General features: G+C 34.3%; 1 protein-coding gene across 1 annotated transcript in view; it reads left to right on the forward strand.

Annotated features, from left to right (window-relative positions):
* The window catches only part of LOC145286399 (uncharacterized), a 682,462-nt gene that overhangs the window by 593,194 nt on the left and 68,855 nt on the right, over positions 1 to 20,413 (forward strand). Inside the window, exon 11 of the mRNA XM_080135324.1 lies at positions 19,710 to 19,859. Within this exon, the coding sequence (XP_079991450.1) occupies positions 19,710 to 19,859 (150 nt within the window). The remainder of the gene's footprint in view (positions 1 to 19,709; positions 19,860 to 20,413) is intronic.

Below are 20,413 nucleotides of genomic sequence, written 5' to 3' on the forward strand. Positions count from 1 at the left end.
TTATATTGTAGAAATCTAACAAAAAAAAAACTTATGGCCATGCACTACATCCAAAAGGTACATAAGAAAAGATAAATTGTTGAGGAAAAATGTTTACTATAAAGCACTGTGTAAATGAAACAGCAATCGAATAAGAAAAATACATGATGCAGAACACAGAAAGGATAATTAGCACAGCACGAAAGACTGGAAAAATAAACAAGATAGAAAGGCATGAGATAAGACGAGAGAAAATTAGAAAAAGAAACATCTACACGAACGAGTCGTAAGGATGACAAAAGATGAGATTAACGAAAACACGTATGCATTGCTATACAAAGGAACATAATCAGAAACACTGAATCCAACCCCACGAGATAACGCGATAAGAACAAACACCAAAGCAAAGATCAACAAGGCAAAAGAAATAGCAAATGCAGACTCTCTTTATAAGGAAGCAATAAACCACATAAGAAGTTAATGCAATAGACTAGCCTCAAGAATATCAGATTGCAGACAACTGCATCTTGAACACACAGACAACTGCCACAAACATAAACCGGCAACATTACTGTTAACAAAAGTTACAAATCGTACGGAACATAGACGTACAAACGTACAAAACGTACAAACGCATTAACGCATCCAAGCAAAAACATTGGATGGCATAATAATTACGAAAAATTGAAAGTACTACAAGTTGGTAGATTTCTCTGTGTCAACAGTCCACAGAGTTAATATCAATGAAAACGAGAAGCGAAGCATATCCACAGAAATAGTCAGAGATTGAAAATTATATGGAAGATGAAGAAAGTCAAGATAATACCAATAATAGCACTAAGAACGACCCAGAAAAATTTTACAAAAAGAATGAGAAAAACTGAAGTCAAAGGAAGAACTGAGAAGATACAACTGATTACGATAATGAAAACGGCTGAAATATTAAGGAAAACCTTTGAATGCAGAGACTAATACAGATAAGCTATAGGCGCTAGCCAAACATATAGAAAATGCTACAGAGGTAAAACACAGAGAAATATCACATAGAATAAAAAAAAAATTACTTTATGATTGTAATTATCCCTAACTTCCAAAAAGTGGCGATGTGAACTGGTATGCCACCAAAACGTTTGAGGGACTCAAAAAGGATGGAAAGACTGAGAAGACAAAGCACAAACAAGACCTCCACTGGATGACAGCGAATAGGACAGGAACTTTATGAAGGCTTACTGCTACACAAAATCCAGTGAAGATATACAGTGGCTGCAAACGAAAAAATCAATGGTAAACGACTGTCGCGATAACACAATTTAATTTACAATAGTTATCAAAAGAGGTGGAGAGTACTGGAAATATTCGGAGTCTTGCTGTGACTAAGACTAGAAAGAAAATCAACGTTTTATTCTTAAAAATAAGTCTTTGACGATGGTCCCAATGAAAATTCTTAGTACGTAACATATGTATCTTTAAAAGTGAAAGTGTCTGTCTGTGTGTCTGTCTGTCTGTGTGCATTTCCCTGCACAATATTTTTGTCAATTTTCAATCTACAAACTCGAAATGTAATATACAGGGTACTGAGATTTATGAAAATTTTTGTAATCCGATTTTAGGCCAAAATTTGGCTGTTAAGGGGTCTAAATTCAACGATTTGACCTTTGAGTACTCCACCAAACTCCTTCGCTAAATTTGGGTTTAAACACTTGAAATTTTAGATATAGGTTCCTTGGAAATAGATCTAACTTAATAACTTGATTTTAGTCCAAAACAATAAGTGTTAAGGGGTCATAATAAAGGTCAAAATTTTTAAAAATGACCGCCACTATCTCTAACAAATTACTCAGACAATTTCTGGTATAAACAATTGAAAATGTATATGAAGGTTATTCAGAGATAGGGCAAGCTTTTTAATCGGTTTGGGTCGAAAATTTGAGATAGCTATATATATAAATATATGTATGTATGCTATGTTATCATGTCTGCCTAAAACTATTAACAGAGGTGACGAATTTTCACAATGCCAGTACTGGTTTTAAGGTCGACCCTTCAGACGACAAATATCGAAATATTGGCCAAAAACAATAATTTCTTCACCTTCAACTGGGAACTTTTCTACAGAGAGGGGTCGCTTTTTTGCGATGATATTGTCGAAAATCAAACCCTCTTTTCGATTGTCTAGCCCTAATTTAAACCTACGTCACTTCCGGTTCGGCGGTGGTCGTAACAGCAAGGACGTCAGGTTTGTCTCCCGTTTTTTTTCCTCATTCGCGGTACGAGTTCGAGCCTGCCTTCCTACTACCATTTTTTTCCTTCTCAACATAAACCTCCAAACACCCGGGCAACGCCGGGCTGAAATGCTAGTAGTAATAATAAACAAAATTGCGAGCTATCAAATTTAAGAGAGAAATGCATGTCCGTATATTTCTCGCTAATCCTCAAACGATTCTAATCAAACGATAATAAAGCATATATATTTTTTCTTTTTTTAATTACATTTTCACCCCAAACAAGGCACATTGCCACTTTGGTGTAGGGGGCTACTATCAGGGGCAGCAACTACTGGGGCACTATGTTGGGATTTGGGCAGCAAGATGTTGGTTCACGTTACACTTGAACTTCTGCAAGTCAGTACAGTTAGGGAAACAGGGACCTGGAATTGAATTCCAGAGTCTTGCGGTTCTGGGGAAGAAACTACTGGAGCAGAAAGATCTTTTACATCTAGGGATCTCTACTGTGTGGGGGTGGGATTTAGCTGCCTGTCGGGTGTGTCGAGGGTGTCTACGTCGTGGGGGCACAAGTGTCTACAGTTCGTCAGAGCATTCACTATTAAAATACTTGTAGAACAGGCAGAGAGATGCAACGTTTCGTCGATGGGACAGAGGCTGAAGCTTAGATGCCAGTTCAGGGCCTATCAGATTGGCGACTCTCTATTGAACCTTGTCTAGGAGCGAGAGACTAGAAGCAGATGCCAACATCTAGGAGAAATTATATCTAAAATTTAGAAAAAATAATTACTTCTTTGAGGTAGAAACACTGAAGAATTTGATAGGTTTTTCAGGACCATCTGCGCATGCGTAGATGTTTTACGCTTTCAATATATTAATTTCCAAAAGATTTCTATGACTATTCTAATTAGCGTAGTCGATTGACTCTTGGTATTAGGATAACTTATTTTTAGGTTCGATCCCAGCTTACATCACTTTTTCTCGCTTTTTACATTTGAACATATATTACAACATGAATATGTGTAGTAAGAAAAAAACTTGTAGTTTATGGACCATGCTAGAATAATATGCTATCATATAGACACTCACTCATCCCACGTGAGGTTGTGACTTTGTTAATTAGTTCATAATGTCTGTTTTATTATTTTTTTAAAAATCATCCAACATTCGTTTGTTCCTGCTTTACAAAATAATTAAAACATGCATATAAGTAGGAGGGGAACTCTACTTCTACCCCTTAAAAGTGCAGATGATTCTTTTTTTAAGGCGATTACATGTTCGGGGTTTTATCTGTTTAGTACATCTGCAGTTTACGAAACATGCTACTTTTGTAAATTGGATTTTCAACTTTAATTCAAGGTTTAATTCAGATATTTAGCATCTGTCTACATAATCTAATTTATGAAAGTGACTATGTCTGTCTGTATGTCTGTCTGTCTCGATATTTTAAAACTCGATCTCCTCGGAAACTAAAAGCCATGGAACGGCGCTAGGGAACTCAAATGATTGGATTTTTTATGAACCGTATTTTATGGGCCTTTAGCCGTTTAAAATAGGTTTTAAGGGGTCAACAATGAGTAAAATTGAAAAGAATTGTTATAGATTTTGTATATCTATCTTAGTTTAACCAGTTTATATGCGTGTCACGTTGGTATGATAGTAACGGCAACAGCTTTGAATGCTACAGTTTTGGTTTTTGTTTCGATTCTCGTTTATGGCACACAAAATCTTTTTTACGTTTGAAATTACGACTTTATAATAATATATATGAATTCTGGGCGAATTAAAATATCGTATTTAAGCGCATTTTACCAGCTGGTAAAGCTGGACGCCCCTCGCTAGTTATAATCTAATAGTCATACTATAAGATTTTTATTCTTTTTTGGAAGCTAAGGTCTTTTTAAATACGCATCTGACATATTTGAACTTTCACACAAAATGGGTTTAATATATTATTAAATATATATTATTACTTTCCTATATGATTAGGAAATGACTTATTTTCAGGGGAGTTTCCGACTTAAAAATTATAAATACAAGCTCTTATAGTTTTTAATGTGTCAAAGAGTCACTATTTCATTTGTTAGAAATGATAGAAAGCTAATTTTTTTTACTAATTCAGTAAAAGGATTCAAATGTCATATAAATTGCGTAAATAAATGCGTATAAATTATATCGTTAATAATAATAATAATAATAATAATAATAATAATAATAATAATAATAATAATAATAATAATAATAATAATTTCGTTTATGAAAGTCTCAGTGGAAAGGGATGGGATTAATTTCCAGAGGATTTCCCTTAATCCCGGCTTCAAACCAGGAGCTTCAAAGATCAAGGGCTTTCCTAAGGATGTTGGTGGTACCTATAATTGCAGAGGTTTGAAGGCCACCTAAAACATCGGGGATTTGTAGTCTTTTCAATTGTCCTTCCAGACGACTTGATACTACTCCTAGTGTACCAACTACGACCGGGATTATTTGTGTTTTAACCCCGTGTATACGCCTTATCTCCAAGGCCAATGGAGCATAATTGCTCCACTTCTCATTCTCCTTCTCTCTCACATTCCTGTCCCAGGGTACTGAGAAGTCTATAATCTGCCAGTTTTTTTTGAAACCTTGTCAATGACGACCAAAGCTGGATGATTATGTTCCAATTGCTTGGTCGTTATGACACCTTTGTCCCACCTACCTCTACCTTGCCATCCTCACTTGTTCTCACTTCATCAGGCACCTCCTCAAACAATTTTCCAGCACACTTCACCCAACCCTCTTACACTCCTCCCAATATATCCGGAGTCCCATGAGATCGTGTCTTTTGTGGTACTCTTTCTGGGCCAGTCTACTACACCCTGCTACTCCTCTCCTAGAACCATTTTTTGAACAATCGTGTTCCTAATGCCTGCTCTTGTGCTGCACAAACAAAAGCTTCAGTACTCTTAGCCAGATACCCAGCTCTAAGCCATTGCCATGATCTTTCATCAGCCACTTCTGCTATATCCTGGAAGAACCTTTCATGCATTTTCTTCCTACCCAGTTTCTCTGCCCTTTCTCTATCCATACGTTTCACATAATCAGCCTTGGTCTCACATACCTTCACTTCATTGGTCACAACCTTAAGCATCCACTCCACACTTCTAACCACATGCCCCTTCAACGACATCTCCTCGGTTCTAACACAATCTTTTACACTTTCAATCCTCTCCCACCATCTTTCCTCTTTTGATACAGCCTTGCTATGCTACTTCGAATGTGAAATATACCAAACATTGCTAAAACTTTTCTTGTTTTGATATCTCTGGCATGCAAATCCTTGTCAGACCATTCTAAAATTCCCGAACTGTATCTCAAAACACTGACTGCCCATGCATTTACTGCTTTCATTAGGTTTCCTCCATACAGTTTCGACTTTGCAATTAGTTTAACTCTTCTAAGATACTATCTCCCTGACTTTTTCTTTCATTTCTCTGTTCATGATGCCTGCACCCTCCAGCACTCCTAAATACTTCTACCCTGTATCTTCTATTTCTTTAATGATTTCTCCATTTTACAGCATTATTCCATTCGAATGAAGCTTTACTCCTCTTTTCATCACCAGCACTGCACATTTACTAATCCCAAACTCACTCCCAATGTCTCCTGAGTATGTCCCCACAAGTTCTACCAGTCTCTCCATTTCCTTTTCATTTCTCCCGAATATTTTCAAATCATCCATAAACAGTAGATGGTTGAGGCGTCTGTCACCAGATCCAAAGTTATAACCCAGTATTTCTCTCTTCAAGAGGATGCTCAGTGGCATCATTATCATTACAAAAAGAAGAGGCGATAATAAACATCCTTGAAAAATCCCACGTTTAATAACAACCTGCCCCATCTCCTCTCTTTTTCCTGTCAGCACCGTTTTCCATTCTCAGTAACCTTCATCATCAATAGTATTTCACGTATCCATGAATGAGGAACCATGTCATAAGCCTTTCTGTAATCGATCCATGCTACTCTCAGATTTATCTTCTTCTTCGTATCCCGCATTATTGCTTTATCAATTAGTAGTTAATACTACTACTACTACTACTACTACTACTAATAATAATAATAATAATAATAATAAATTGATCATAATAATAATTATAATAATAATAATATTAATAACAACAATAACAATAACATTAATAATAATAACTTTAATAATAATAATAGTAAAAGTAACAATAACAATAATAAAGATAATAATAACAATAATAACAGAATAATAATAATAATAATAATAATAATAATAATAATAACCATAATAATAACAAAAGGATAATTATGGCAGTGAGAGACACTTAAAAAAAACAACAAAACAGAAAACAGAGAGACAAATGACAAAACGAGAAAAGAGAAATGGGAAGAGAAACAACTCCACGGAAGATTCATAAGAATGATAAAAGATGAGAATAACGAAAACACCTGGACATGGATGCGAAAAGGGCATATAAAACGAGAAACTGAATCTCTAATAACTGCAGCACAAGATAACACGATATGAACCAACCGTATCAAAGCAAAGATCGATAAAACACAAGAAACAGCAAATGCAGACTCTGTGGACAAAGAGATGAAACGATACACCATATAGTAAGTGAATGTAGCAAACTGGCCTAAAAGGAATACAACAACTGACATGACCAAGTGGGAAGTCCGGTGCACTGGGAATTGTGCAAACGGCTGCATTTTAACCGTACAGACAAATAGTACAAACATAAACACGCAACAGCACTAGAAAACGAAGCCACAAGATCCTATGGGACATGGGCATACAGACAGATAAACCCATCCAAGCAAGAAGACCAGATGTCGTAATAATTAACAAGAAAGAAAAACCCTGTCAAATCGTAGACTTTGCTGTCCCAGCTGACCACAGGGTGAGCATGAAAGAAAAGGAGAAACGAAGCAAATACAAAGAGCTAACCAGAGAGTTAAAAGGGATTTGGATGATGAAGAAATCAAAATAATGCCGATAATAGTAGGAGCACTAGAAAGAATTCAAAAAAACTATGAAAAAGAATGTCAGAAATTGGAATCAGAGGAATAGCTGCAAAAATACAATAACTAACGATAATGAAAACGGATGAAATATTAAGGAAAACCCTTGAATGCACAGCATAATGCAAGAATGAAATATAACGAAGAAGTGTTACAGGGAATGAAGAACACCGAAGCTACATATCTACAAGTTTTTCACCTCCATCATGCATCCTCCCATTGTCTCATCACAGCTCCCCCAATAGAAAAGTGATACCTAAGAGCCGGGAAATGTCAAGGAGGATGGAAAGACCGAGGAAAGAGCGCTGACCAGATCTCCGCTGGGCAAGCTCAAAGAGAACTTGGACCTTGGGGAGGCTTAGTGCTACTCAAATTCTAGTATAAACCAATGCCCACTGCCAGCGACAAATCAATGGTAAATGGCTCTTGCGATGACGCAAATTTATTTGCAAATGCTATCGAAGGAGGTGGAAAGAGCTGGACGTCTGTGGAGACTTATTGTCACTCAGCTTCCAGAGAACACCACAGGTCTCCAATCAGATCGTTTGTTGACTTCTGTGAAAGCTCCATGTGAACCAATAATAATAATAATAATGATAATAATAATAATAATAATAATAATAATAATAATAATAATAATAATAATAAGGAAAGTAAAATTACTTGCAAACGCACCATCCATACTAAAAACGTTCGGTCCTCATGCCTCCTAGATAAAATGCGGGATTACCTCAGGAGTCGATGCTTATGCCTTTATTATTCCTAATATTCATAAATGTCCTCCTTGATAAAATTGTTTCTGAGATGAGTATATTTGCTCATGATACAACGCTCTCTCGATGGGAAAACGAATGAACACATATCTAAGGAAATGGCATAAACACTAGAGGAAGACGTCCAATCTGTAGTGGGATGGGCAAAAATGGATGGTCACATTCAATACTGCCACGACTAAGCTTGTATCCTTCAATAATTACAAAAAGCCTTCTCTATCATCAATAATTATGACTAAAGATACATTACATAGGAGTAACTTTCACAGAAAACATGAGTTGGAACAGACACATCGAGACTATTGCCAGGGCTGCTGCTAAGAAAATGGGCTTTTTCTACCGTGCTAGAAAGTTAATTACGCCTGAAAGTATCGTGTACCTCCACAAGGCTACCATTCGCCCATGTATGGAGTACTGTTGTCACATTTGGGTAAGTGCATCTGCTACTTGTTGCTCCCTCCTGGACAGTGTTCAAAACGTGAGGTGCCAACCTGATAGGTCACGAATTGTCATCTAAGGTTAAACCTCTGTCCCACCGACGACATGTTGCATCCCTCTGTCTGTCCTACAAGTATTTTAATAGTAGATGATCCGACTAACTATAATCACTGGTACTTCCTCAACTTAAATACCCCCATCAAACTCGACACGCAGCAAAGTCCCACCCATACACAGTAGAGATCCATAGATGTGGAAATCTCCTCTAATAGTTTCTTCTCCAGAACTTATAAACTCTGGAATTCCCTTCTCGGTTCCTCCTACTACAACTGTACTGACATGGATAATTTCAAGTGTAATGTGAACAGACATGTTGCTGCTCAACTCCGTACATACTATCCCTGCAACTTGTGTACCCGATAGTAGCCCCTTACATCAAAGTGGCACTGTGCCTTGTTTGGGGGTGAAAATGTAACAAAAAAGGCCAATTTTATTACACGCATCCGACTTTAGCTAAAATACTGATAGACAAATAACTGTCTTTTCTCCTCGTGAAACGCTAACAGCAGCTTATGACTAAGCTATGATATTCTAAAACAGACCTAATACTCTATTTGAATGTATCTTTTATACTCTATCACAGTAATTCTATTCACTGTTTGATTTTAGTTATTTCGAAGTCAACGGAGAAAGTGTTTGGGTTTTTGGTGAATCTGTAATTATAAAAGTCTTATTTGATGAACATAGGCATATTAGGGGGTACACAACCTTTCAGAATAAAAATATAATAAAAGAAAAATTTACTTACATTCCAGGTATAGTTCAGCAGAATGTTGCAAATATTTTCGGTGCATTTTTACTTCTTAACCAAAAAACTTCAAAGGAAGCCAAAGTGGAAAGAGACGTAAACGCGAATAACAGAATCTAAGGAAGAATAGATCTAATGAATAAGCTGCTTAGCTTAAGGCAACGCGAAATGTTCAACCCAAACCATTGCCACAAAACAGGACTCGGTATAAGAGTGAAGTTGTATTTCTGTAGCATGATCATTTACAAAATTAATTAAGATACAAGTATAGAAATCTATTGTGGCATTATATTTATATATATAAAAATGTAAATTTGGTTCGTTAAAAGTGAATAAAACCATATTTCTATGTTACCAATTTATTTGAAATTTTCAGACAACCCCTATTAAGAGTCGAGGCATGTTTTTATGTCATTAAAATAAATTTACCTCGCGAATTATTAAAATATTAAATAAAATATATATATTTTTCGAAGTCGTTTCTGCGAGACTTACCCGGTTTTATTTCTGGTAACTTCCGTTTCAACTACTCTCAAATTTCAAGATAAGTAAAAAAAACAAAACAAAAAAAACTTAATCATTCAGAGAGTGATCCGTGCTGAAATAATAACGTTATTATTTAAAAAGCCATTCTTAACATGAGGAAGGGAGGGTATTTTGTACCTATTATGTACTTTAACCTTACAATTGAATAAAAACATATCATAAAACTTTAATTAAACGTGGAAGTACGATTTTAAAAAATAGCGCGGATCACTCTCTGCATTAGCACACACACAAAAAAAATAATAATCACATATTTTAAAAATTTAAATTCATCTATGTACTTACCAATTTTTTTAATTTTAAAATTTATCTTAAGTCTTTTCAATCATGGAACATTACGTTTTAATTGTTTAGTTTCTTTTCATGGCATTGTTTACATAAAAAAGTTTGTTTTAACTTTTTCTAAACTGCTTCATTTTTACGACATGCCTCAACGTATTATAAAAACCCTAACCTCCCCAAGTTAAAAAAAAACAAAAAAAAAACGCCCTTCCATAAACCTCGAAAGTCGTTCTCAATATGGGGAGGTTGGGGTGTTCATTCTGAAAGCCGTTTTAACATGTGGAAGTTAGGGTGTTTATAATATGCTGGGGCGACTCGTAAAATTAACGAAGTTGCTATCTATTATTTAGTGCAAAAATTGCTTGAAATTTATTTATTTTAAAAAATATATACATTTTTGTACTCCTTGGGCGTTGAGTTCCATGGCGACCAGCAGAAAAATAATAGTCGCTCCCTTAGTCCCCCACTCCGCCCCGCACGTAACATATTTTATTTACTGACGTTGCTGTAACTAAACGATTATTTGTCACATTTACAAACATTTATTTATTTATTTTGAAAAAAGTTTTGCTTTTTATGAATATTAAAAGAAAAATGGGTACTCATGCAGAGAGTGATCCATGCTGAAATAATAACGTTATTATTTTAAAAAAGCCATTCTTAACATGGGGAGGGGAGGGTGTTTTGTACCTATTCTCTACTTTAACCTTGCAATTGAATACAAAAAAAAACATCATAAAACTTTAATTAAACGTGGAAATACGATTTAAAAAATAGAACGGATCACTCTCTGCATTAGGACCGAAAAATGTTACTAAAAAAAAACTAAATCATTTACTGATAACTTCTCACTTTTACAAATATTTTTTAATTTACATGCGCGGATGAACAAATTGTTGAATAGTGCGAAAACAAAACGTTTTTGTAATAAACTTCGGGATAATTTTTTGGGTAAATATTTACATTTAGGTCCACCTCCACAATTTTCTTTTTTAAATGACGACTTTTATTGATAAATAAGTTTACTTCTCTGCCCCGGGCACTGAACCCCTCCTCTTTTTTTAATAGTATTTTCGGGTGGGTATGCTGACAACAAATATCAGTGAAATTTTGCAAATGGCCCCCCTCCAAAAATGGTGTTTATTCCGGTTGCTGTTCTTAAGATGAGGAGGTTGGGGGGTGATTATAAGGTGGACCTTATCTAAAAAAACAAAAAACAAAAAAAAACAAGTTTTTTATGCGCACATAAGCAACTATTTTTTATTAACTTTTTTTTACTTTTTTATTTAAAAATGAGTAAATTCAAATGAATAGAATAATAAATCATTTATCATTAACATGTGTTGTTGATTGTGTGTTGAATGAAACTTTTTTTTTCATTACAACAATAATGAACCAATTTAAATCTTCCGGCATGCGTTTAAGGGTTACGAAATTATCAATAAATCGTTTAGTTACTAAGCCAACGTCAAGCCAAAGTAAATAAAAAAAATGTTACGTGCGCATGCATTAGCTATGACTAGGACGGGGGGGGGGCTGAGGGAGCGACCATTAAATAATTATGCTGGTCGCCATGGAACTCAACGCCCAAGGAGTACCTAAAGTGGCACTTATGCACTTATGTTATCGTGCTATTTTTTAAATAGTATTTTCATGTTAAATTCATATTTTACAATATGTTTTTCTCTTATTAATTTGTAAAGTACAGATAACCCGGTCGGTTTCTAATGTGAGGAAAATCTAGCCCCCCCCAAAAAAAAGGGGTACTCTGGATAATAACAAAACATTAAAATTGCTTCAGTCTCAAAAGATTTCTTCTCTACTGAACGAGGAAAAAACGGTGAAGTGTAGTTCACCTTCTGTTTCTCTCCCCCTCTCTCTTCCTCTATTGATATCTCTCTCTATCCATCTCTCCCTTTCCCTCTCTCAATCTATCTTTCTCTATATATCACCCTCTCCATCTCTCTTTGAGCCCCTTTCTCTCTCTAACTCCCTCTATCTCTCTCCTTTCCTCTGTCTCATCCCTCTCTGTTTCTAACTCTCCCCTTCTCTCTGTTTATCTATCAATCCCTTTATCTCTCTATCTCCTTCTCTTTCTCTATTTTCCTCTCACTTTCTCTTTTATATCTATATATCTTCCTCTCTATCTGTCCATCTCTAATCCCTCATCTTATTTTAGTCTCGTAAATTAATTACAGTGAATAAGGCATTATCAAAACATGGATAAATCCTATTTTAGTCACCTAATTTACTGACTGTGAGAATAGAAGTCATTTGGAAATTACTGCTACCTTGAACAGCACCAGAAGTAACTGGTAAAACCTTTCTAATTAAATTGATTTTGGCAGCCATTTGGTAACAAAATAACCATCAACAAAGCACAGGGAACAATATTTACAATTGTGGGCCTTACAGTTACACACTGACTGTTTTTTCACATGGACAATTTATGCTACGTATTCAAGAGTCACCAAACCGGAAAATCTCTATATCAACTAAGAAAATGGAACAACAAAAACTGTGTAGCCATACAAAATGGAAAATTAAACCTATACGAAACATGCTTTTTCTCATTTTGGAACTTTTTCCATTGCGCCAATTTGAGCCACAGCAACGCGTGGCAGGGTACATCTAGTATATATATATATATATATATATATATATATATATATATATGTATATATATATATATACATATATATATATATATATATATAACCAGAAACCAAGTGGCAAATATCTTATAATAGTATTACATAGTATTTAAAATTAGAGATATTCTCCGAATCTGTCAAACAATGGGTTATCTAAGAGTATTTAAAAAAAATAGCTAATATATAGTCTTTAATAATACTGATAAGGAAGTCGCTAATAGATTGAAGTAATACGTTGCATGTAATATAAAAGTACATGATTTAAACCTAACCATGACGTAAATTCTCAAGAATCACACGATTATTTAGATGTTCATGAGAAATTGCTAATTTATCCATGTGAGATGTACTGCATTAAGGTTTCCAACGTCATAAGTAAAAGTGATGTTATAAAAGGCAGTAGTAAACGTTTACAAAACTCGCGCCTAAAAGTTAAACGACTAAAATAAACGAAATAATAAACATAAATATTTGTGCGATTCTAACAAGCCATGTAAATATTTCGCAGGTAAACCTCTTTTTCCAGATTCTATTCTGTAAAATACGATCAAAAATTGATTCCTCTTATTCTTATATTCGCTGGAAACGATAAGAAGGGATTGTAAACTACATTGTTGAACTCATGTATTCATAAGCATAAATGTTTAACTCTCTATTACTAATATGTAATCAACCCCTGTCTTGGATGTGTGCCAGAAGCAGGGATGCGTTATTGAATTCTTTGCAAAAGTGCATTGAGAATGGTAATGACTATGTATTAAAATAAAATCTGAACAGAAAACGTTACTTTTAATTGTACTTTTCCCATCTTAGTAGGTTTTCAACTTACTGGGTTGATAAAATAAGCGAGTTTGGTTTTGTGAACTACCCGTGTACTACCGCTTCGAAATGACATCTTTTGTTTTTTTACTATTCACATTTTCAGCTTATTTAATTAATCGATATAATGGGTTAATACGCGTCTAAAATATTAAGCCTATCTGGAAATGAAGGAATGTAATAATTTACAATAAAAAATACACTTCTTCGGTTTCTCAATTTTATAGGAGGAAAACACTCTTCCTAATAACTAATACATTGCAACAAATACATTGAATTCATTGATCTCTTGACCATGCCAGAGAATTATAAACACAAGAGAGTATTCTAAACTTTTATAAAGTCGCAATTCGTTTGTGAATGGAGTATCGTTACATTGGGTCCCGCACTTTTAGCCTAGTTTCAATCTGTTTACCACCGCCTGGCATGTTTTAGAGGTTCTTTAATAGATTGTGCTCTGTTGAACTTATAGTACTAGTGCCCTCTCGGTGTACATACTCCAGACTTACTCAACAAGGAGCAAAAAGTAAAACTCATTCACAGTTAATGCCACTAGATACTAAAAAGCCTTTTGCTCTACTATTTTCTTCGTGCGGACGACTAGACGTTAGAATTCCACCCCAGTTTTCTGCTTCTCTGACAAAACTAAAATGTAGAAGATCAATTGTAATGTGAGGCTGCTGGAAAAATGGTGGGATTGACCTACCCCTCCAGTTGATATCAAACTGCTGATGCACTTCACAAGATTTCCAGCTACGGTATAACTGGGAAGGTTTTCTTGGTCATTAAATCATTTCTCTCCGATAGGCTCATAAGAGTAGTGGTTGATGAGCAGAAATCAGAGGCTCTCAATATTAATGCTGGAGTGCCTCAGGGGTCCATCCTCGGTCCAACTCTCTTCTTGATATACATCAATGATCTCCCAAAACACATACTTAAATAATTCGTTGACATCTATGCTGATGACACGACCATCTATGACAACACATCTAAAGCCATAAATGACCAAGTTCTCTCATTCTCTCTCCTCTGATCTTGAGCGCGTGGTACAGTGGGGGAGGAGGTGGCTGGTTACTTTTAATGCATCTAAAACCAAGCTCCTATCTTTACATCATCAAAGCTCTGACCCCCATTTGGCATCAATTGAAACGGGTGGCTCTCGTCTAGGGGAAGCTCCATGTTTTGATAAGCTTCATGTTTTGATAAGCTTCTGGGCTTGAGCTTTTCTCCTGACATAAATGGAACACGTACATCAAGTCTGTCGCCAAGGTCGCTGGAAACATGGTAGGATCCTTCTAGCGTCCCAGAAGATATCGCATCCCTGATGCAATTTATCTGTATAAAAACCAAGTACGATCGAGTACTGCTGCCACATTTGGGCAGGAGCTGCTAAAAACAGCCTATCCTGCCTTGACAGAGTAAAAAATAGGCCTCGGGGCCTAGTGTGCGATGCCCTTTTCTCTTCCCTGCAACCTCTCTCCCACAGGAGAGACGTTGCGAGCCTGGCTGTTTTATCGTTACTACCATGGCAGGTGCTCGTCTCAACAATTTTGGAGGGGATAATGAATGTTGTTAATGCCCTTTAATTATTCTTGCTGACATTTTCTTAAGTAATAACCTGTACATTTCAGTTGATCACTTTTTCCCCTATATTTTTCGCGTCTTTTAACGTCATTTTGTCTGGGTAATTTTGACATTTGCTTTTCTATTTTATATTTAATCTATCACCATTTTATTTTTTTTCTTCTTCACTGATTTTTCTTACTTACAATTTGTCTCGGCAGCCGTGTTAAACGCATATCTTATTTTTCTTTTGTTAATATTATTGAGATTTTTTCCTCTTGTCCTTATACATATTTGTGAATTATTCGACGGATTCCGGCTTTTTGGATGATTTTAGACCATCTTCCAATTACGGGATTTCCTCGGATTTTATTTGTGCGAATGAAAATTTAATTAACATTCTTGGATTTACATTTTTGGATTTTACCGTCATTGGATACTTTAGCTTTCACCAGATTATTCATTCACATCAAATCACATTTTTCCTCGCCATATTCCGTCTGCTTAACCTTTTTTGTTACCATATAAGATCTTTGACTTACTTGCAGTTTCATCAAATACTTTTTATGCAAAATTCGATCCAGCATTTTGCTAATATTCCTACCCTCTGATGAGAATGAAAGTATTTCCTCGAAACTCCGCGGATTAAGAACTATCCACTTATTAAGTGTTTCCTTATCAGATTAAATCTGTTTTTCCTCTTTTTCAAAATGTTTTAACATGTTTTATTTCCTATTTGCTCTTATATATATATATATATATATATATATATATATATATATACACACACGCACACACACACATATATATACGCATACATATAAATGCATGTGCAAATCGTATATATGTTTGTGTGTTTATTTGTATATCTGTGCATCTCAAAGTTATATTTATATTCACAGAAGAGTTTAACCCGTCTTCTAATATTAGCACTATCATTTCAATCGATCGATCAATTGGATTTGTGAAGCCTTCAAATATATTACTCATTAGACATGCGTTTCATTATTATTAGGTTTCATTCAATATTTCTTTCTACGTCGATGGTTGGGATTCTTGTCAAACTTTTATTTCTCTGGATCTTTTTTTTTTTTTTTGCTATAATGAACAATTATCTCTCTTAACTCGGTTTTATTACCGATTTCAGTGAGGCTTCTCATGAAACACAATTAACCTTATATTTAGAATATATCATGTCTGACTCTTGAAAGCTTTTGAAAAAAAAGGGATAAAGAAGTGTATTTAATCAGTGAAATATTCATGCCATTCACGATATTTTTATTACTTTTTTTTTCTGTGTATTATTTGCTTGTTATTATAATTCCAAAGTAGAACATCACTCGCACAGGCACACGCACGTACACATACATACACACGTACACACATACACACGCATATATATACACATAAATACATACATAAATATATGCATACATATATAATAAATAAATGAAAAAGGCCTATATTACAAACTTCACGATGTTGACCATCTTACAATTTATTTATTCTTTAGAATTCACTATGTGGTATTACTCCATTAAGCATAAATCACATCTTTTTGATTTACTAGATTTATATTTTCTAGCTTTATCTACTATTGACTTTTTAAATTCAAATTCTATTTTATGTTTACGTAGTACCTAAACCAAATCCTCTAATGAAGTCTTCTTACTCTTCTTATTTTTAGTATTTGTTTTGTCCTATACTTATTTCTATCCTTATCATTATTCCAATTTAGTTCCTTCTCTAGTTCAATGCTAAATGATGCAACATTGTTTTCGTATCTTTCCTTAAAATTACATTCGTTTTCCCCTGGATATATCTTTTTACTATTTTCCACCTGGTATGTGCTTTTGTGTGTGCGCTAGTTAAAGTGTGTGTATATATATGGGCTAAAGTGTATAAGAGTATTCAGAGAAATTTGGATAGGAAGTTTAAAAAAAAACTATTCGGACAGCCTGTGTGGAAATCTATCAGGGAGAACAATATTAGTATGGCTGAAATGATAGGTAGAGAAATTTGAGTGGCGTTTAAGAAAATGAGAAAACAATGCATAAGAAAAAAATCCTATGACGAAACATACCAGGAAACATCAAATCTAATGGTACGTGAATTCGTTCCTGCCTCGATTTGGTTTGTAACATATTACAAATATTTAAAACATTACTTTTGAACAACAAAGCTGAAATATTTCGGCACGGACTCATGCAATCTCTAAAAAAATACATTTTCACTATTGAAGAATTAACTGAGTTATATTCCTCTCAGCGTATTAATACGTTATTTTCGACTGTTTAGAAAATACAATGGAATCCCTATACTTATTTAATTTGAATTTCTTACTGAGATAAGTATTTTTTATTTTTTATTTATTGCGGACTATTATCTTCATCTTTTTTTAGTTTTTGTTTCACGATTCCCACCTTACGAAGGCCAGAGAAATAGTTGTTCAGAATATCGAGAAACAAAAATAAGGATAGTACTCTGCAATAAATAGATTGATGAATCCCTTTTCGTTTTAAATGAAAAACATAATAAACGAAAGAATCTCTAATGGAAAAGGAAAAAAATAGCAAAATAAAAGGGCTTGACGGATATGCACTGAGACATTTTTATATGTATTCATTTTTTTGTGTGTGGACTTTGGAAGTTTTCTGTTTTTCTTTTCTTGGTTTTATTTACATCGGAGCAAGTATTAACTTCTTGTAAAGAATTTCTTCAGAATATTAAGAAATTGAGGACGGACGCATGGCGGTTATAGGTAAATAAGAAGCCATGCGCGAAATGACGTCACGGTAAGTAAAAGAAAATTACTATAAAATGAAGAGGGGTCACGGTAGAAACATAAATAATGTTCAAGAGAACAGTTAAAAAGGAGGAGGACCATCACGGTTTATTAGGGAAAGTACCTGGAAATAAATTTCGTTGTTACAAACAAAAAATGTTGAGTTATTACTCGTCTTATGTTTCTTTGCGATTTAGTCTACAATATGTCGGGGCCTATATACTAACGTGCGTGTAGCTATGTACTACGTTACAAAAATGAAGATGGAAGATTCGATTTAATATCAATTTTTTAAGAGTTCATGAGGATAGAAATGCTGTGTCAATTCATGCATTGGGTATTTTCTAATGTATTTTACACTAAGTATGTGTACATTCAGCTATTTAAGAGTATATATATATATATATATATATATATATATATATATATATATATATATATATATATATTAGGTTTCTTTGCAAACCGGAATTTATATTTAAATAAACAATATGTTTATTTACTTGTAAAAAATCCCATTCTGTAGGTATTTTTTGCATTTAAAACATTTTAACTTTCAAATACTCACGACGAGGCGAATCATATGACTTAAAACCTTCGCAAGACTATATTATTTTTACAAAGAGGTCACCACTTATACAGGGCCCGGAAACCACTCAGGGATAAGTGTTATTGCATGTACAGTACGTTGTACGTTAGTGTTGAGATTTCATAAAGTGTCTACTCAAGGGAGCGGTTCATCAGGAATTTGTTTACGTTGGATTTGAAGACATCCAAGTTGTAGTCAGGTAGGAAGCAGGCAGACGGAACAGAGTTCCACTGGCGTGCTGTTCTAATTAAGAAGCTGTGTTCATGGAATCTAAGTGTTAATTTAGGCACAGATAGAGAGTGGAGTGGGGAAAATTTTTGACAGTGGCTTCAGCTAGACGGCAGTTTTTCGTAAAAGATTGGCGAGGGGGACCAAAGATTGGAGCTCAGCCGAGAACTTGCCATAGAAATAACGGTAAAAACAGACAGGCTCGCAACTTCTCTTCTGTGGAAGAGAGGTTGCAGGGAAGATTTACATAAAAAAACTAAAATTCTCATTACATCTAAACTAAGACAGAACGATGAAGAAGAAGAAGAAAACAAAAACATTTTAATGTATTTTTATTTAAAGATGGTTTCTTTGCAAACCAAAAATTTGTATTTAAATAAACATTACGTTTATTCACTAGAAGAAAAATCGCATTTGTTGGCCTATAAGTCAACAAATGCGATTTTGTTATTAATATATAAATATATATAAAAGCACACCGCGCAGTTGTAAAATGCGCTTTAATATGATATTTTAATTCATGCGGATCTTATATTTCTTTAGAAAGTATTATATACCATATTATGTTTATATATTGTAGTTATACGTACGAGAGATTTCAAAAGTAAAAAGCATATGCCTTGCGTGCAATTAACTATAATCGAAACCCAAATATTTATCGCCCAAATCTGACTAGTAACCCTTTGAGCTATTGCCAGACAAATGAACTGAAATCAACGTGCCATGTATGTATTTGCATTTATTCGACTTACGCCTTCAAAGTTCAATTTCTTATAGTTTTGGCGTATTGGCAGCCAGTTTTATTGACTAAAACCTCACAATACAAAAGTCTGCAAAAAATGCAGTAATTTGATTCGTTTTGTGCTGCTCTGCGAACTTGAATCTTGGCGGATATATCTTTTGAAGAAATGAAAAGAAACCTACACATAGACATTGTAAGCTTTATAAATTAGGTTATTTCTTCTTCACTAATATAAATATACATATTTTGACAGAATTGAGACGTTACAACTTCGAATATTCACCGAGGAACACGAGCATCCATTCTTAAGTATGTCAAAGACGATTGCTGAAAACGTCCACCGTCGAGGAATTCTGATCTCTGGTGACGATAATGGATTTGTTATGTTTTGGGACATTTTTCAGTAAGTATTATAAGTTACATGGTTATATAAAACAAGTTTTGAGAATAATATGCACAGACAAAACATGTCATTAAGAAAAAGGTTTTTTTAATAAACGTTTTAAACGTCTAACAAGAAATGCAAATCTTAAAAATCTGAAGTGTTAACTATTTAATGCACATGCAATAAAATTCCATATTTACAAATTTGAGTTTCATTAATCAACGTTGGACGTTGGTTATTTTAATTTAAACCTTCAAGTTTTTGTGAAAAATGTTTTAAATGAAGTCACGTGTCACTAACGTATACTAATTCTTTTTCGTTTCACTATATGATGCCGTAAATCTTGCAATTAATTTTCGAATGCATGGCCACAGTTATTTTATATAAATAAAACTGTTATTTATTAGTAAATACTACTATATAAATACACCAGCTATTTTTCCCTATCAATACAAACCTTACAGTGTTAAATATATATATATATATATATATATATATATATATATATATATATATACATTCACACACAGTACTGTTTCGCTGTTTCACAGCTCATCAGTGCGGTTATATAT

Source organism: Euprymna scolopes, chromosome 10 (assembly GCF_053919585.1).
Source record: "Euprymna scolopes isolate OS-2025 chromosome 10, ASM5391958v1, whole genome shotgun sequence".
Taxonomy (NCBI): domain Eukaryota; kingdom Metazoa; phylum Mollusca; class Cephalopoda; order Sepiida; family Sepiolidae; genus Euprymna; species Euprymna scolopes.